The 20850-nt window shown below is 50.2% G+C and overlaps 1 protein-coding gene across 1 annotated transcript in view; it reads left to right on the top strand.

The window, feature by feature from the left end:
• The first annotated feature begins 6315 nt into the window (after window positions 1-6315).
• The window catches only part of LOC122371583 (ichor-like), a 34295-nt gene continuing 19760 nt past the window's right edge, over window positions 6316-20850 (top strand). The window contains exon 1 of the mRNA XM_043348009.1: window positions 6316-6800. Within this exon, the coding sequence (XP_043203944.1) occupies window positions 6799-6800 (2 nt within the window). The 5' untranslated portion in view covers window positions 6316-6798. The remainder of the gene's footprint in view (window positions 6801-20850) is intronic.

The following is a 20850-nucleotide window of genomic DNA, read 5'->3' as shown; positions in this document are numbered from 1 at the left end:
TGGGTCGGATGGTGGGGGTGCGGGGAGGGGTTTCGTGGGTCGATGTTAGGGGCTGGATGCAGGCTGGGCGGTCGTCCTCTTGCTAAGAACATCATTCATCACCAATATTTGCCAAGCGGATCTTGTGACGGGGGTATCTCCATGGTGGGCCCTCGGAATTGGGGAACTGTTTATCCCTAAATTTGATCTCAATATCTCGTGATTAAATTTTCGATGCGTATGTGGTGTACGATACCTATCCCTTAAAAACTGCCGAAAACAAAAAACAGAATTATGTTGGTACCTACCTAAAATAACATCGCAGACCAAAATAAGTAACAAACTGTTACAGGTCTTCAGAGCTCATGTTTACACATTTACGTGCAAGTTGTAGCAAAAACGATATTCAATTGAGGAAAAAAACTGTGATGATCTGCCATTGAATGCCCCATTGCCGGAAAATGGCCGCACCTCGGAGACTGCATTTCAGCATGTAGCAGTAGCACCGCGGAATGTCTTGGAGACTGCGAGGTAGCACAGGGCGCTAGCACTCAAACTACGTTTAGTAAAGAATGGGGATGGAAAGGTTCTCACAATCTGTTGGGTGTTCAAAGCAATGAACGCAATGTAGGTACCCTCTTTGTTGATTTGGTTCTTTTTCTGGGGAATCGACGAAGGGAAGATATTCGAATTTGTCTCAAATCCAGAAAACGGATAGGTATTTATAATATTTGAGCCTGTTTAAAATTGGTTAAAGCGTTTTCTTTTCTATTCAATGAAACGTTTTAATAAGTTCAGCAAGTAACTCTTTTAACCAGGACCTGTCATAAATGTAAACTTTGTGATCGAAACTCGAAATTCATACCAGGTAACTATATAGGTATAATAGGCATATGCTTTTGGCACTTGCCGAACAGGACTCGTGACTTTACCCTATATACTCACTTATGACGGAATTCAGAGGAAACTTCAGCTGTGCTTTCACACATTCAATCGTGTGTACTAATGCACTTAGGTCACAATGTCATGAGCGACGCCTTAGGTATATAGATCTCCGCACCCTTTGCCTCTTCAGACTGTAAAAATACATGCATTTAGTCGGTCTCCTGTATAACTGGCGTATCCGGCACAAATGCATGACCAGTTCCTACACCTCTGTCCTGCTTTCTCCGGCTTAAAGGGTGCCACAAACAAGATAACATAGTTTTTGCCAGCTAAACATATCCTAATATCAAAATCGTGCAGTGACCATTTTTATCACAGGAGTGGACATACAACCTAAACATTGCGAATGATTACTAAATAAATGACATACATCAGTCACAGGACTTCAAATGCAAGTTATCTATCATCTGGGGCGTTATACTGACATTTGCACATGAAGCAGAACCATGTTTGTCGTGCAAGCAAGATAACACATCAAAGCAGATGACATTAAAGTACTTGAACCGATAGAACAGGGCAGAACAAAGTTCGTGGAAGACGAGATGGATGCACTGTTGGTAACAGGCTGATAAGATTAAGAAAGTCACTTGAGGCTTCGTTAACCGGTCCTGATCCGGCCGATTTTCGATGAGTCGTTTCAGTCGCGAACTCATTGCTCCACCTGAGCAGCTGCAGTTCCGCGTTCCGATTCTACCTCGAGCACCATCGTCCTCATCAATGTCCGTCATTGTTGGAATTTTCAACAGCTGCAACCGAAGGACCTCAACGGGACACAAAGCTGCAAGCCTGAAAAGGCACGAGTGACTCATCACAAGCACCGTTAGGACGAGGAAGTGGAATGACCCCATCTTTTCACCGATCAATGCATTGTTTTAATGCCTACACCAAAAGAAATATGCGTTTGCAGCGACGAGCCCTTTGACTTTAAGTTCTTTGTAATCAGCTAAGACGGTGCAGTTTTTTCTTCATAACTAGGTCTTTCACCCACATTCTGTCCGTTGCTCACGCGTGTGTTCCTGTATCCGGTCCACAAAGACCCGGAGTAGGACAGACGTGCCCTATCTGCCAGACACAACCCGTCGGCCCCGCTCCTGTACACCGGGTTTGCCACGACCCGTCAACAGTCGAGGGGAGGGGCGGATAACGGCACCGGGCCATGACATCAGTGACGTCTGACATGCGTCAGTGACGCGCGTGGTACGTCCTGTTCGTCACTGCCACCCTCCGTAGTCGGCCGAATGAACGCCGAGTCTGGCGGGCGCGGATTAGACGGCATACCTGACCGGGGCGCTGACGCATGGGGCAAGGTGTTGCCACGCGGCCGCCAGCCCGTTACGACGAGCTGCAGACCGGAATGAGAAAAGAACGGGAAATCGGACACGGTGTGTTCGCGTGTTGTAACGCGCAGAGCACGGGTAGGATCTAATCTGACACAGTTATCGACTCAGACTGATCCAGTTTTGGCATACCGCGGCGAATCTGGGAAGACAAGTGTTTGAATGTTGCAGCACCAAACGTTCCTTCGAGGGCTGCACCTATTTGGTTGCACTGATCCTCAAAAAGTAAAACTATATAGCTGTAGCTTGTAATTGTGGTAGTGTTTATATTGTCTGAACAACCATACATGCGCTTTGGTTAGATTTTATGGAGCAATAAACAAACACTTGCGGTTGAGCTGCGTCCACGGCATTGTGACCCAAATCAAAAACTGAGTGCATAAGAGACATATGAATAGCACCCGTTTTAGGGTCCGTCGTCTTCTCGATGGCACGCACAGATTATCTTCGACCCACGCTTGCCTCTGACGTCACTTCACCGAAAGCGGGCCGCCGTGGCGCGTCAGAATCACAAAGGCCCGGCCCTGCAGCCACCTGCCTCCGCGGGAATCGTGCACGACAGCGTGCAGATGCCTCGAATAGCGAGCCGAAGAGAGAAACTGGTCAGGCGGGGCGCCGGTGATCTCCGGTAGCCACCCACTCATCCTCTGGGCGGCTCGGAGCTAGCCGCAGCTCGGAGCCAGCCGCCACTTTCGAGCTACGGACGGGTAACGTGCTGCCCCGCGTGGCGGCCGGCGGGGGGTGGTCGGCTGGTGAGCTAGAGTGAGACCGTACAGAGCTGTATGGAGATGGAGCGAGATGCGCCGCGTGTCTCTGGAGGGATAGAGAGAGAGAGAGAGAGAGAGAGAGAGAGAGAGAGAGAGAGAGAGAGAGAGAGAGAGAGAGAGAGAGAGAGAGAGAGAGAGAGAGAGAGAGAGAGAGAGAGAGAGAGAGAGAGAGAGAGAGAGAGAGAGAGAGAGAGAGAGACAGAGACAGAGACAGAGACAGAGACAGAGACAGAGACAGAGACAGAGACAGAGACAGAGACAGAGACAGAGACAGAGACAGAGACAGAGACAGAGACAGAGACAGAGACAGAGACAGAGACAGAGACAGAGACAGAGACAGAGACAGAGACAGAGACAGAGACAGAGACAGAGACAGAGACAGAGACAGAGACAGAGACAGAGACAGAGACAGAGACAGAGACAGAGACAGAGACAGAGACAGAGACAGAGACAGAGACAGAGACAGAGACAGAGACAGAGACAGAGACAGAGACAGAGACAGGCAGGCAGACCGACAGAGACAGGCAGGCAGACCGACAGACAGACAGACGGAGAGCAGGACTCAGGAGGAAGAGAAAAGTTAAGATTGCCGGAGCGTTGCAGAGTGCTGATGAAAATATGCTTTCCGCTCTTATCTCATTGATCATTAGATTGTGTGTGGGTTTTGTACGGCTGAGCGCAGAGATAAGATCGCCTCCACGATACAGTCACATCTTGTGAAAACGGACATTGATCACTGCTCAGCATGGTGAAGTGTACCTATGCATGGGCGGCGTGCAAACATTGCAGCAAAAAGTGAGAGCTAATCGCTGCTGCGGATACGCTGTGCTATGTGTAAGGAGAAACACACAATTTCACAATAAAAGTAGGATCACCTAGGTATTGGGGGCTGCTCATTCAACCCGCGCCGGGCCGGGGGTGTTTGAACACCCCCCTGCGGTTTTTCGCAGATATCTAAAAAACGGCGGCGCCACCGTTTTTGGCACACCTATTTGTGCATCTTTTCCGCACATGTTGTGAAAATTTCAGACCCAGGTCGCCCTAGGTCAGGTCACCAGGTCACGCCAAGTGACCTCACCTCAGAAAAATAAGAATGCTCGTCATAGCTACACCGACTGATCGATTGCCTTGAAACTTTCAGCGATTGATAAGAGCAACATTGTATATAAAATGTATATCTCGGAATTATGATATCGGTGACCTAAGGTCAGGTCAATTTTGCGGCCTCTTCATCATAAGTCAATGGGAGAAAATTGAAAAGCGTCTGTTTTGCACGAACGCTATTCTAGACACTATCAAACATCGAGATGTAGGTGAAATTGACACACTGAACCGGAAAATGGCAACTGTGACCCCTCGGTATGTCCCTGAGGTCATCTCAGGTCACGAACAGAATCTAACAGTTTTTCGATAATAACTTCTGATAGAAGCGTCCTAGAGCGCTGAAAACGCCTTAGATGTGTTCGGCTCGACGTTGCGGATTGACTGATATGCAACATGACCTTTTCCGGTCAGATCATGACCTTGACCTGAGGTCAAATTTTCAAGTTGACCTTTTAAGGTCAAATTACAATTCATTCGACGCGTCTCGACGAGAGGAACACGATGCTGGCAAACGTAATGTCATGGCTCTTTTTAGTTTGAGGAGTTTTTGCCCTCTGTAGGCTAAACCATTGACCTGAGGTCAAATCTGAGAACATTATTCAGAAAGGTCTGTAACAGAGCTATCGAATGCGCTTTTTTGCGGCGCCGTAGCTCTATCGGTTCCCGAGATAGCCGTTGGCAGTTTCCAAAATGTTGAAATAGTCAACATTTGACCTTTGGTGACCTCTGGTGACCTGACCTTTGACCTGACCCAAAAAATGACCAGTGTTTTCGTCCTTATTTTGGACGTTCTTTCGATTGCCGCTTACCGCGTATCGCTACGTGGCCCAGGAGTTGAGTTAGAAGGGGGGTGTTCAGACACCCCCGACCCGGCGCGGAATCTCGGAGCACCGGCCCGGCGCGGGTTAAGATGACGTCACAGTGACGTCATACAGTTTTGTTGTTTCCGATATGGAGCGTTTCTGATGTCATTTAGCATGAAACTCAACGGTAAATGAACTTCACTGCATCTCCTGTCATCCTGACACATCCAAGTACAATTTTAACTAGTTCCTGGCCAGGGAGCAGTCCCTTATATTCGGTCCCATATATCGGATAGGTATATCGCAAAGCAACTATGAGACGCAAATATATCATTGGACTTCTACCGTCACTGTGACGTCATTTCAAATGGGATCGACACCAAATTTAGGCACAACTTTGGCTAGCTATTCAGAAAAACGTGTGCAAGGTTTCGCTTTGCTATCTCCTGGCGTTGCGACGGTATCGTTTGAGAAGTAAAGGGGGGGCACTAGTTGCCCCCCCCCCCCCGGCGGCCGACTAGTGGCACGGAGGCCCAGCGGCCGCCAGGTTAAGATATTTACAAATAAAGATGTTACGACCAAGATATTGATGATTTAATGTCAGTGGTCAGCTAAATATGCTTGGTTTGCCAATAAATTGAACATTTGGAAGGCATGTCTATTCGATGGCCGGAGTACTGAGCCTGAATAGGTACCTTCCAACAATAGAATTATGTCTATCCGTATCTGTCTGAAATTCAATTTAATGGTAATTACCAGCTTATAAATAAGCAATCAAAACATCAGTGGGTAAATCATGCGTCATGATCCTAGCATTTATTTTGCTTAGGATTTAATGTGCATGCATGTTGCCGGTATAATAGGGTGCAGCTATGTCCTATGATAAACCTCGAAAGTGGATGTTGGCTTGGTTTTACTGATATACCTACTGATAGGCCCGAGACATTGAGACAATGCAGGCAGGCCGTCAGACTATCATGCGTTTCAAAAGTAATTATCTGGCCAAAAGAGCCATGAAGAATATGTGTTTCCTTTTTCAAACGAATGATAAACGTGACGCTGTCCTTCGAACAAACAAACCTATAGATGTCCAATTTGTAGACAGTACCTGCTGGCTGCTACCATTTCTGCACCTATCCTGGTTCCATTCAGCCAGGGGCTGCAATTAGTCCGGGTAAAAATAAGCTGGCCGTGTTTTGGCCATGCGGCCCGGCGCGGAGGTTATTTTCCAGTGGCGGCGGGCCAGTTCTGCGTGCCTTTCTCGGATCCCTGCCCATTACTCGACTCCCGACAAACACGGGCGCACAAAACAGCGCCCTGTTTGCGCACCTGGGACTGTCCCGCGGACCGGCGCCGCCAGTAAGATGGCCGCCGGTGGTCACAAAGGACCACGCCGGGCACCAAGACGGCCTAAAGGGACGGACGGCTGCGGGTGCTGCCGGCGCGGCGCCGCCCATTCGGGCCAGTTTTCACTTTCCACAGGTGGTCTGTGCGCGGCGGCAGCGGCGCAGCCACCAGCTTCGGCGCAGAGAGAGTGCAGCGCGGCTGGTGAGGGGAGCACCGCGACTCGGCTCCGTCTGCCGCGCTCCAGCCCACCGAGCCTGCCCCCAGCTGCCGCCGGGCCCGACCGAGTCGCCAGCGCGCGCGCGCCGCCGAGTGACCCACTTGGAGCAGAGGGGACAGCCGGGCGAAGGGGTGCAGTGCGCGCGGCGCGAGCAGTGACGGCGACCAGCGAGCGTCCCGTGCCACCGCCGGAGAACGGCGGACACCGAGAACGGTGGCGAGACGTGTGCTACTCGTGTGTGCGACTCGACTATGCTCCGTTGGTAAACGTGACACTCGGATTCAGCAACTGTAAACGTTATGTAAGTACCCGGGACAGAGGGCCAGTGTCCGTCTCCCAAACGAATGAAAATTGTGTTCTGCCATGTAGACGCATGCTATGTTTAATGATTAGTGTCGCATTTGGGCTTAGACTTATGAATTCTGCATGAGAGACTTCCCACATCAACCAAAACTTATTCTGCCCATGGGTATTCAGATTTATCCCTAATCTAACTCGGCATGCTTTATTGGCGTTGCTTGTATGAGTTTAAGTATCGATTTTACTGGTGACAATTCCAAAGCAGTGGATATTTTTCACTCCATATGTCTTTGGCTCTATGTGAATTTACTACCTCATTAAAAGCTAGAAAGATATCATGCATCGCTGGTAGGTATCTACATACATGGTAGTTGATGCATCAATATAAGTAAATAAATAAATAAATATAAATATTATAATCGAGACGACCCTGCTGCTTACACTTTGAGGTTCCATTACAGACTACAAATCGTCTCATTGTTGTTTACAGCACCACATATACCCTTTTAACACATCATTAGCTGCTCTTCTTTCGTCTTCTTCGAGCCTCACCCTAGCATCTGACCCTACTTAGCCGACATCGATGCTTATCTTTATCTCCTGATCCGCTCTTCCCATGGGTAGATGCCGTCCTTCAGCCCTCATGGCCGGGGAGCTCGTGCCCCCAGAGATCCGTCTCAAACGGGACTCGATTGCCTTGGGACCGGTGCTGCCGCCTCAATCACGACTTTAGAGGCGTCCTCCGTGCCCCCTATCCCGGGGGTATCGTAAAACCGTCGGATATCTGGGTACACACAACTTAGTGAAATAATAAACAATTAATCGTCGGAGAAAATGTGGTATGTAAATTCAGCGACGGATGGAGAAATAACGGTCAGTAATGAGATTTTACAACCGCCATGAGCAGCGGGATGTCGCTGAGGAGGTCTGGGCTGCCTTGCAAAGTGCGCCCTCTTCTCAAACCATTCTCTCGTGCGTCATGCCGCCGTTTTCCCCCACCGCTCTTCCTCCCCGATCTCTCCTCTGTCCACCACTCATCTCTGCCTGGCGCTGAGCGGCGCTGAACCGAACGGCCTTGCCCGTTGCGCAACCGGCGCGGTACGAGCATTAGCGCCCTGCCGATGGACAGTGACATAACGGAGACGGTCCTGGCCTGCGGGAGGCCGCCGTTTGCCGACCGCAAAAACGGCCCGCCGACGGGCGCTAGATTACGGAGCTCGGTGGGTCGGCGGGCTTCACAGAGGCGCTAACCAGTGGAGACGGCGGCGAAGACATGAGTGGATAAGAGGTGCACTGGGCTGATGTGTGGTCTACGAAGAATGTGTAGAATACTGTCGTTGTATGCAATTGCTCCCTAGTCGAGTCGCAGTTAGAAGCATGGCTAACAATGCAAAATGGTTCTTACATTCAAGTTTGGCATTGTCTTGGAGCCAAGCTGAATGGTTTGAGTATAAGCTGCGCGTGTACTTAATTGTTCGCATACTTTTCAACCCATTAAACAGGGCTAATCTTTTCTCCGAATGACGGACAGTTGAGACTCGCTCATTCGCAGCGTGACCCAATTCAAAAGGAACGTGTTGAAAATCAGATAAACCCGTTCTGGACGCGGCCGGCCGTCACCAAATTTCTCCCGCATTTCCTGGTCGGTTTGGTAAAAACGTGCACTTTTTCCAGGCGATATCATCGCTCCACCGATCCTCCCCCACGTTGCAAACTGGGCCGCGCGCCGGCGGCGGCAACCGTGCGCGTGACGCGTCGCGTCCAAGCACGACGCGTCGCGACCGGCGGGGAGGGTGTGGTCATGTCGGGTCTGATCGCGACCCCACCGGACCACACCATCGACAGCCGCACTTCTCTGCCGGCTGACCGACCGGTCACGCCACGAGGAGGCAGCGCCCACGGCGGGGTCACCGCAGGTCGTCAGCCCTGCCGAGGGGTGTCGCAACACCCCGTCCGGCCGGCGGCGGCGGCCAGACACGCTGTGCGGCCGCCCGGTCCAGGGGGGGCTGAACAGAGACAGCTGAGGCACGGTGGAGACAGAGGCGCCGGCTGAGCTCCGAGATGCTGGCTGAGCCACCGACACCCTTCGAATATGAAAACTGACAGCTTCCATGAGGCAACCATTTGACCTATGGAGGCACCAAGGTGCGCCCTGTCAGCTTGAGAGTAGCCCTCCTGAGCCCACAAACCGCTTGGCGGGCAAGTCACCCCCGTCCGGTGAGTCGTCTAGTCGAGTCGTCCGGTCGAGCGTCGGTCGAGCCGCGCCAACTCTGAAGAAAAGTGAAACTCGCCGGCGCCGGTCGGCCGACTAGCTGGGAGCGCTTACGGAGCGGCCCGGCAATGGCGGCAGCGCCGCGGAGCGCTGGGAGGCCGGGAGCTAGGCCGAGCGGACGCCACTCTCCCTTTTCTCGCCTGGAAACAGCGCCACTTGGCTGCCGCAGACAGCGGAAGTGATGCCACGAGTTCTGGGAGCGGAAAATGGGGCGTCATGTTCCGCTTGTTTGTTGTCGGGAGTTGGAGAGTGGGTCACCCATATCATGGGACGATGAGGATCTCATGGAATGAGCGGTGACGTTTTCTTACTTTGTCAATCGTTTGCATTCTTTGTCAAATTTGACCTTTTCCATATCGATTCAAGCATGTGTTTTCTACTTCCTGACTCGTGTAATGACTGGTGCGCCTATCAAAATCGTGAGGCAATGCACGTGCGAGTTGTGTCTTTTCCCGAAGGATCGCAGTAGTAACAAGATCTATCCGGTACTGAAATGACCCGTTACAGCCATGATTATCGTGTTCTGACACCACTTCGTGGTAGCGCCGATGGTGCAAAACTGCTGGGTAGTACACGATGTCCGTATATCGTCCATTATGATTCTGATCAAGTGATTCAAGTAGGTAATGTCCAAATCCACAGTCATCCTACCGGTTTCCAGTGAGGTTCACGCTCAAACATGTGTTCTCCACATACTTCAGTTTGGTTCGCAGCTGTTCTTTACTGCTACTACACGATTGCTAGCTTTTCGACACCTTCAGGACAAAATACAGTCATAGATAAATATTCCTTTTTATTTCGCATGCAAAACATTTTCCATGAAAAATCAGCCGGCCTTTCATGGTCATGATTTCAGGTTCGCTTTGACTACCGCATCTTCATAAGTCACACTTCTGCTCAGCATATCATCCCAGCTCATTTCAACTGGGTCTCTCGGGTCAGCCATCTCCTGTCGGCGAGATCAGCTCAGGTCACACAGGGCACGTGTCGGGTCCTTTGGGCCCACGATCCTCCCCGGGTCACCAGAGTCTCTACGTCCCTGTAGGGTCACCATCGGGTCACTCAGGTCACCTCTGAGGCCCGGCTGGCGGCTGGGTCACGTCCAGTGCCGTGACGATCACGCTGCAGGGCCGGTGCCGTCGGCGCTGCCGGCCCCGGCACAAGGAAGTGGGCCAGCGCGGGGCCCGCCGCCCCCCGGGCACTCCCGGCCACTTTCTCCACCGCCCGCCCGCCGCCGCGCCGCCCGCCGCCCGCTGCCAAGCCCACGGGCCGGGCCAGGGGGCGGCGCTCGAGCACGTGTTTGAATCAAGATCGTGATTCGTGGCTTGACTCGTGAATTGGAGCTGAGGCGGGGAGGCTGGTCAATGCTCAAGCACAGAAATAAACTGGAGAATGGTATTTTGAGACCCACAAGCGAAAACGGCATATAAAAGGTGGATCAAACAATGGGTGGTCCCTGGATAATACCGCTTGACCTATGTCTACCGAGAATCGATCGGTAGAAACGTGGGCTCATATTTCAGTGATAACAAAGAGGTTCAGTAATGAGTAAATAGGGAAAACACGAATTGTCGGGCCGTACGGGGCATCCCAAACAAACTACACACAAATGCTGCCCAGTTTTTGTCGTGTCCAGGAACGGCCGTCTTTCTACAAACGGCTCTTTCCGAGAAAGTTATCGAGATACCGTCAGAAGGCAGGACCAAACCGAGTGACTGGAAATGCCATCTGTGTCCACCTCACGTCAAAGGCACGCGGCCCCACGTGAGATGGACAGTCCAGTACCCCGTGAAACGGAAACAACGACCAGCTCAAACTCAGGTCGGCTCGCATGTTACGGCTTGATAGCCGGTCTAAAAATGAGGATGTGATGTATGCCGTCCAAATGCACATGACTGTTGGATATTTCCTGGTACTCTTGACCTCTTGACATCGCTCTACCGGCCCCAGCTAGTATAGCTGCTTAAAAAGTGATAATGGCCCACGCCCAAAGCACTTCGTGAAGCGCGTGATCTCATGGGCTATGGCCGTATGCCTCCGTCATGCAACGGACTGCAAGTGATTAAATATCGCTAATCGTATTGTTTAAGAATAGATCCGGGGACATATTGTAAATCGTATACCATGCCTAACGACACGAGTCGTATAACTTCCGGTAATTGACATAACTTGCGTAAATGACGGGACATTTTTATAGAAAATTCTTACTGTATACCATATGGCATATCTTTTCGCTTGTCGATTAGCTATGCCAGCCCTGCACTCTGCATAACTATCTCTCAAATTTATATTTAGTCCTCAAAACTAGGTCAACCCAAAGCGGACGGGTAGACCAAACGCACTGCAGATCACGTTTCATGTCCGCATTTTAGTTCCGACTTTCGCCCGATGGTCAAATCCTGCTCTATCGTTCCATCTCATGTCCTATATCTGGTGGTTTTCGCTCGTGACGGCACCGTTAGCGCCCACCGCATCGAGCCACGTCCTGTTCGACCATATCCGGCCGTCCAGCTGTTCGGCTGTTCAGCTGTCCCACCGTTTGTCCGTGCAACGCCACGTCTCCTAGTCCTCCCAGTCATCATTCCTCACAAGTCATAACACACATATAGTGGATTGCATTATGCGCTGTGCAGTCCAGCAGCTACACACGAGGCCCCCTGCCGGGTATCCAGCTCAACTAGTTAGCTCCATGAGGTTCCTGCTCCGCTGCCTCGTGTGACGCAGGACATGCATCACGCGCCCACGCGAAATCGTGCCTGCTGGCTTTGGCCGGAACAGCATGGCACGAGTTTGAGTCTGAGCCTGACACTGAATCTGACTCTGAGCTTAAAGCTGATATTCAGGATGCGAATCAGGCTGAGGTTGAGTATGAGGGGCTCATTGTTATTCTGAAGTTGAGTCGGAACCTAACCCTGAATCTGAGTATGGGCTTGTGTCTGAATCTGTCCCCACGTCCTCAAAGTCCTATTGGGCGGGTCGTGTGCCGCCCACCAGCCATCAGCTCTCATTCCATTGTACCGAGCAGCTAGCATTGTCCACTGACTTTGCGGCGTGCTCAGAGCGACGTACTGCTGGCGCGGCGCGGTGTCCGTCTGCCGGGAGAGCCCCCCTCCACCCCTCCCTGGCGCCCTGCAAACTTGGCTCCGCTGGCTGCACAGTGCACATGTAAGATAGGTCCCGACAGTGCAGCTGCCGGTGCAGGGCTGCACGGGAGATGGGTTTGATCGATCGCTCGCTCGGAGTTTTATTTTTAGGTCGATGTTGTATATTTGGAAATGAGCCAGTGAAGGAGAGGATGTAGGGAAACGAGGTGTCCGAAATGACTTTGTCTGACGTGAACACCACTTTAGGGCGGCTGTGTGGGATACTGAAGTTGCATATAGTGTGGCCAATGTCCGGATAGAACATGTTTTGACTTTTCAGCTAGGGGTGTGTGCTAACTATTAAACCTTCCGGAACAGATCGTGGTCGCGGCGCAAAAAACTTTGCTCGAGCCATGTTCGTACTTCAAGTGGTCCGCCTGGCCCACATTGGTCGCGGCCGACCCCATGACGGGCGGGCTCGTCACGGCGCGCCCGTTACGCCGTCGGTCACAGGTGTGACGGCATAACTGGCCCATTGTGTGGCGGTCGCGGCCGCCGCCGTCTATGGTAATCAGGCGGCGTTTCTCCGGCCGGCCGAGACGGACGGTTTCACTCTCAGCGCCAGAGCGGCGGTGGTCGGACTGGGATGGCGGAGTCCGCCGTTATACGCCCGGCGCCCGCCGCCCGGCGCCCGCGCGCCGAGGTCCAGCGCTCGCTGTCCGTCGTCCTCCGTTTTTCAACCCATTGTTCTTCGAATGCAGTCCAATGACCAACTACCAACATAGTTAAGTAATATTCTTAGAGGAGGTTATTTATGGAATTCGTGGTGTCCTGGGACGTTCCACGCTCGGCTTAGGTACTTGCTGCTGGTGTTTTGAATTGTGTCGCAATGCTGTTGGGCAATGGTTCTTAGCTCAGCACGGGACAGATATAATGATGGATAAGTATCTGTGGTTGCTGGGCGTACCGAACGAGGCCTCCAGCCGCAACAGAAATCGACAGGGGTCAGAAAAGTAACGAAGTACGATAATCTCTGTGTCGTTTCCACGACCGAGCAACAACTAAGTCACAATCAATCGATCGATCGGTTGGATGGTGGAATTTAAATTACATTTCTGTTTGCACGGCCATGCAATCAGCGAATAAACTTAGATAATAAACGACTGTAAATTAGGCAGTCCCAACGTCCTGAGACTTCAAGCAAAAAGAAAACAAACATTTCTTTTTAGATGATGCTGACCTATAGTTCCAAGAAGGTTCTGTGGGAAATGTCCGGAGGGATGGGGAGGAACGACAAATTTATCGCTACAAGGATGGTTCAGTCTTGCTACCAGTCCGTCTCGCGTCAAAACCGAATGGCTACAGGCTGACGTCCACCCTGACCGGATCTCCGCTTTTGGATACATTATTCTTGCAGAAAGGGCGATTGCGAATCATCATGGGTGTGGCCTCTTAATTAACACAGTAGCATTACGTAGCTTTGACCCATTTAAAGGTCCTACGCGAAGCCGTGCATTCGCTCGATTTCACCCTTTACCCTCATGAATATAACAAGTACCTACCTAAAGATGGGCGTGTTACATTTGAGACAGATTTATGGGACAATCATTTTCCATTAGGCTGGACACTTCGGTACAAACATGTCATTAACTTCCGTTTCATTCAATGAGTGACACAATGCACTCGGAGTGTCATAGTCATATAACTCAAGCCCTCGGGCGGAATCACTGTCGACCCCAAACCCTTATCACCAGGGATCGCTCCAACTCCTTCCACGCTCAGTTGCGGCGGCGGCTTAAGGCCGTCGTCAAGCGGACGAAACTGAAATGGCCCGAGATGTGGGACAGTGACGCCAACCGGGTCAGATTTTCACTTTTAGCTGCGGCCGGCGCGGCGTAAACGACGAGTCACTGCTGCTGACTCTACGGTGGCACCATCTGGAGGGGATGACGTCACATGAAGCTGCTGGGAGTGACGTCAGTCGTAGAGGCAGTCGTAGACTGGCAGCGAAGCTAAATGCCCGGAGCAGCTCCCGGCTTTGTTTTTATTTTTTGATGAGATGGGCGCTGTCCCTTTCAACCAATTCAGGACCGTGAAATGAGAGAATAAGGGAAGAGAGTAGAGACCGGGTGGATTAGATTTTACCACTGCACCGGCTGAGCTCGGGACAAGTGAGCCCCGTTGGGATACACTGTAAAAAATATTGACTAGCCCCTCGTCAAATGATTCTCAACGCTAAATGTCGAGGGTACAGACTAGTTTTGCATCCTACTTTTGACACACGCTGCGAGCCCCTGGCTTGTTTTGTGTTCGTCAGATGACAGTTACCAGGTGTCGGTTAGTTTTTACCACGTCCCAAAAATAGCTGGAGCGTTTCTGCCTTGTTTTGGAAGCAAGTCCTCGTTAATGCTGTGTGTGATAACAAAGTACCTAGTAACAATAATAACGAAAAACAATGTCAAAACGAGGGCGGCTTGTTTAGTGACGATGTTCAAAAGAAGCATCGTCTTGTTCCTACTTAACGAACGAAGCTCAAACTAGGTCAAAACTAACGTATTGCTATACATTTGAACCCCACGACGAACCCCCAACTAGGCCCTAATCAACCCATAGTCAGATGACCAGCAGATCCTACGCGGCCCAATCCAGTCATCGAATTTGCCAGCGAATTCGTTTGAAGACCATCATATTCTTAAATATCGGTGGTCTTCAAACGAAATCCCTTACCGGTTTGATGACGAATTCATCCGGCCCATTCCAAAAACACTCAAGATAAAATGAAAGTGTATTTCTGAAATAATGTGCTTTCTTGCAATGCACCTTTCGTATATCAAGCGAACCTTTCACTTCCAGCGCCCGTTTACAGTTATCAATCGAATCAGAAGCATGCACATTGCACATATCGATAGATCTGAACCTAAGAACACAGAAGACATTTTGTAGAGTGCCTGTCTGAGCCTATGCAGTGGAGCCCGTGAGCCGCCCAACCGCAGCTGCCTCATGAACTTGATAGGTCTGAACCTCAGATTGGCCAGAGCTTGGCCGTCAATAACCAGCTTATTTATATCCACAGTTGTAGTGACGTAGGGTTTGGAATTTGCCAAACCTAAGTTTTGATTACCAAGAGAAGTTTTGTACTTCTCGCACTTGCCTTTTCTTCATAACTTTGGCGGAAATCGTCGTAGTGAAACTTCAGTGTTCCGTTAGCTGTCGGTTCTTGAGAGAGTTGGCCAGGCCGGACACCGGGGGCGGCTCCACAACTTTTGAAAAATTAAACCTAAGTCCTATTGCACTGCATGGAGAGCAATTCATTTAAAATCGCTCTTGTTCCCCCCCCCCCCCCCGACAACTTTGCAAACGTCTCTGCGCGATTTAGTTGAGAATAATGGCTTATGGCAAGTTATTGAATCAGAACGTCGATCACTGCAGGTCATATATCGGCAAGCAATTCTTCATAACTAGACACTGCACAAATGGAAACGATACAGGTTTGCCCAGTGATAAACACTCGCACTTCACAGACGCACGCACCCCCGACCGAACGCGGCACGGCACACGGCGCAACCGGCGCCGGGTAAGCCGGGAACGCATTAAGTGAAGGATTCACAGGTGCGCAACTTTATTGCGAACAATAAAAACCTACCGCAAACGATTAAAAAAAGTTTTAGGGCAATCGGAAATACAAATGTATTGACTTATAGAAATAAAATTGTCATTCACCTTCCAAATAACCCAACAATTTATTTGCCGAAAAAAGTGACTGGAAATGGAAAGTTGCATACATGATTCAGCAAGTAGGGAAACGCAGCAGCTACATGGCGAATAATCTCAGGCTGGTTTAGTGACGAGTGCATTGCTACGGCTTGTTCCGCACCCTTCACAGATTACTATGACAAAACTACCCCTAGTATTTTGATCATCCTGAGGCTGGCTTTCACCTAATAATTTGATGAGGGTCTTCCTCGTTTCGGATTGAGGCGAAAACAAACGTCAAACAACCTTGATAGTTAATTCAGCACTTCAAAACAAAGGTACACCTAGGGTATCATTACAATACCGGATCATAACGATCTGGATAGTTCTCAGCCTGTGAGCTAACTAAGCGGTAACTAGTCAAGTGGTAGGTACCGGAAGCATTGACAACCTGGTGACTGTTTCGAGACCCTTGTTTTGACACATAGCTCGTCAATATTTTTTACAGTGTAGGTCACCCAGTCGCTCAAAAGGTCACCGGGAGGAATATGTTCCTGTAGGAGCTGCCATCGGCCCCGGTATGGTGACCGGCGTCCTTGGACAGGGGAGCATAATCAAGAATGACGATGGATTGATCCCGAGGATAACAAGGAGGGATGCATTCCTTTACATGTCACCGGCTACCGTGTTCCGATATTCAGTTGGACGTCACTTCACTTTAGGATAAATGTGCATACGGTATCAAATCCATACGGGATAATGCTCATGTTTTTATCGGAAATGTTGAGTGGAACTGCAGAAGTAAATTATATCCGAGGAAGTGGATTGCTATCACGCGGTTGCGTTGAAACAAAATGTTTAATGAATGTTTTTGCTGGTTACTAGCTTAGCGTTTAAGACTTTGCAGACTTTTATCTAAAGTGCATCTCAATTTGTGACAGAATTTTCGCTGGTAGGTAAGAGCTTAAAAAATGCGTATTGCCCTTTAATATCTACAATCCATGCAGATAAACGGGTTCATTATAATTTGTTACATAAGTGACCTCGCTAAGATATCTCTGCGACCATCGAAATGATAAAAACGAAGATTACCAAAGCTTACCCAATCTTAATTTGACATTTTTCTTGAGTTAACTTGTCCTGTATCAACTATTGGCACTGCCAACGAGATTAATAAAAGAAAACTCCTGAGTGGTCACAATAGATTGCTGCTATAACCGACGACTTCGAGTATTTCTCACGCCAGACTCAGTGCGTGATATTTATTAGTCGCCAGACTGAATTGCTCCTAGGCCGAATACGCGTAGGCGAGAAACTTTTCACTTTGCCGGTCACTGACCTATATTTGACGCACCAGCCTTATTCAGCAGGCTGATGAGCTATGCATCTTGCAAGGCAGCATACTTTCAATGTTGCAATATTCACTGCGGTGTTTCCAGGAATTGTGTGGCGCACATTTTAAATACGCATTGGTTCAAGATTTCCTGTGATCTATGCAGAAATATGTAGACATAGATGACCGATGACCCACTGAGAACTCGCCTTACTGTATGATAGCCAATGCATCGGAAACTCATGGGAAGATCGCTAGTGTCACTTATCCCTGCAGCAAATAATGAGTCGCTAATTTTTATCCTGTGTCCTGTGCAGTGTGCAGATGGCTATCACTCGTTCGCAGTGGAACGTTGACCTACATTTTGTCATTACGCAACCGACGACATATGATCTGTGTTCCACGCTCCTCATGAGTGCGTCATGCTTGATTTGACTTAAGATTAGAGCTCTGCACCGTCGGAACGCCATCTTGTGCCGTCGTTAGTGCAATTATCCTGGTCTGATGAATGCGTTATATCCGCAAGGCATAATTTTCTGAATATGAACAGAGCGCCATATTGCGCTCTGTTATGTCTCACACATGTGAGAGAAGCGATCCAGCACCATTCTTGTCCGCGTAACCCGACCAAATATTCCTGTATTCATGGTGTCTAGCCACGCTAACACACCACCTTCAATTCATGTTCGTCACTCACAGGAGCAACACTTCCGCTGTACTATTTCGGACCATCCCTCCCCTCCCCTCCCGGGCCAGACGGGACCGTCCCGGTGCGCCGGAACAAAGCTTCCTTTGTTCCTGGCCGACAGGGCTGTCCCGGCGGCCGCCACGGACCCAGCGCCAGCTCCCGGCCCAGCCATATGCCCGAGAGTGAAACCGCACCACTTTCCCTGCTCTGTGCGGCGCTCCCGCGGGCACTGCCGATGCGGCGCTACTGTGTGGATCTGTAGGGGTCCGTAGAGGGCTTACGTCTGTGTTCATGATTGGTACGGTGAATTCCAAGGTGGATTTGGTGTGCGGCAGAGCGTTGATTATTTCATATCTACGTTATACGTAACTGGAAACATCTGAACGTTCATCCTAACAACATGTGAGAGAGCATTGCTATTGGATCATTAGAGAAACATGAACACGTTCATCAAACCAGGCTCAAACATTCTTGAAGACAGGTTTAAAGGGCCAAAGCCGTCCAATTTCTCTCTACCTCGTCCAATAAAGAAGCGAGCCCCAGGGAAATGGAGCAGCCCGCTCCAGTTCGACCATGAATCAGTCGCGGCCCACGCGGTCCCATTTATATTCAAAGTGGGCCATTGTACGTGGACCGACCCGTTTCTATACAGCAGAGTACGCTGTGAAAGTGCCGCGCCGCCCGTACGGTCGAGACGTCCATCGCCCAGTAAAGAGATGTCGGCTCTGTGGACAGAGGGTTGTAGACGGACAGCAAAGGTGCGTGATGAGCAGGGGCAGTCAGCTGGTCCAAATTGGACTGATGACGTGTGTCAGATGGTCTGTGTTGGACTGATGACGTCATGTGTCAGATGGTCCAAATTGGACTGATGACGTGATGTGTCAGCTGGTCTAAATTGGACTGATGACGTGATGTGTCAGCTGGTCCAAATTGGAATGATGACGTGATGTGTCAACTGCTCTGTGTTGGACTGATGACGTGATGTGTCAGCTGGTCCAAATTGGACTGATGACGTGATGGGTCAGCTGGTCCAAACTGGACGGATGACGTCATGTGTCAGCTGGTCTGCGTTGGACTGATGACGTCATGTGTAAGCTGATCCAAATTGGACTGATGACGTCTAAATTGGAACGGCTAAATAATCTAAACAGCTGATCTAAATTGGACTGATGACGTGATGTGTCAGCTACTATCGACTGTGAAAACGATCAACTAGCTAGTATGACAACATAGATGCATCAGTGACAAAATTATGCAAAGAACAAGAGCGTTATCATAACAAACTTTTTATCTAACTAGCTTTCTGATAGGATCTGACAAATCTGCACTCATTTGGAATATCTCTAATCTCTATTCTCCATCTAGTTCTGCCCTTCGGTCGGTGACATACTTATGCTTTTACTGACAGTTTATATTGATTTCACTTTTGTCCTCCGTTTCTAGTCGCGGCGTGCAAGGCTGCATGTCTTTAATCAGATTTACCAAAGTCTATCTGTAGACTATCGGACTTGGTCATTTGGCAGACTGTGGTAACTTTGTTTCGAAATAGTATTTCAAGAGAATTTGACGTCACTAACTGGGAAATTTAGGCCAAGAAAGACGGACAGGAATCGGTTTCCTCTTAGGATAATTTCAGGACGTTTGACCTGATCCACATCTGGCTGAAATTTCTCATATAACTATTCTATTTTCATTCTACCATTTGTCAGCGCATCAGCAGGTGGAATCTCGAAATGCTCGGAGTCGGTGCAGTAAAAAGCTACCAATCTAGTTTAGCATTCTGTCTAGAAATCCCAACTACCACTGGAAAGCACAGTGATTTCAGTACCTATATCATTGGTAGGCGACCGGGCAGCAATGTCCTCTGTTGTCCTGGACTGTTTGCCAGGCCGTTCCTTATCAAGCTCGGTCGCTGGAATAATCCGACCGCTGTAACTCGTTTTCCCTCTTCGCTGGGCATTTCCAGCTCGCGGCCGAAACCGTAAACAGGGCGGGCGTGCTCCGCCTAACAGGTCTGTCACTCAAAACTCGGCAAAACAGTCGGGCGGACGGATTTCGTTCAGAGGAATGCAGGACTCTCGTAATGCCGGGGTCTCGACCCACTGAGGACGGGTCGAGATGAAACGCCTGTTGCTAGGGCTTTTGTGATTTGGTGCTGCTAGTTAATGCAGATCCACAAATTGACAATGGCCTGTCTCGTCCCTGAACCGCCGACCAGCATACCGCAGTGGCAGGATGGCCTGGAGACGAGCGCCCACTGTGCAGCAACAGCGGCGTACTGCACAAACCGAGCGGCGGAAACGGCACGACAGCCGAACATACCCGAAGAACAATAACCCGGCCGGCAGTCCGCACGTCAGTCTGTTTGTTATTGTCGAGACGTCGAGGGGCCGGGTGCTGCGCGCACAGCCCGACAAATAAAGGCGGCCATCACGCCGCAGAAGCGGCACTGTTTGCGCGCAGAAATATGCTTCCATCGATCAAAGCGGCTGGGCTCTGTCGAGCCGGCGTCAGTCCAGATATGTGCAATATGTACTGCATGCGGGGCTGTGAAAAGCTGCGGCCGTTAGCCGTCTGCAGAGATGGTTTCCAGTCGGCATCTCCATTTCAGCAGCACGCACTGTGTGCGGCGTGATTCACTAAGAACTGCAAAATCTGACCAATCCTGTGGCTCTATCGACAAACAAACTGTTTTTATCTCAACTTCACTGCTGGTGGCTGAACGGTTCACTGCTGTTGACGGCTGGCACTTCTGGGGCGTTTGAAGCTACGCCAGAAACGCTTCTATGTATCACGGTATGCTTCACAACGAAACACTCGTGAAACTTTGTCTTGCTGTAAGACGTCAGCCACTCCAGCGGGTCATCCCACGAGGTAAACTGACGCCCTGGTGCCCTGGTCACGTGTACGATGTACGGTACTCCACAAGCGTCCACGTGACAGGAAAACGACTGGCGCGCTTCCAGTTCCGCGCGCTAAATA

Source organism: Amphibalanus amphitrite, unplaced genomic scaffold (assembly GCF_019059575.1).
Source record: "Amphibalanus amphitrite isolate SeventyFive unplaced genomic scaffold, NRLGWU_Aamphi_draft 001260F_arrow, whole genome shotgun sequence".
NCBI classification, from domain to species: Eukaryota; Metazoa; Arthropoda; class Thecostraca; order Balanomorpha; family Balanidae; genus Amphibalanus; species Amphibalanus amphitrite.
The sequence above is the reverse complement of the archived record's forward strand: the minus strand, read 5'-3'. Positions and strand labels throughout refer to the sequence as shown.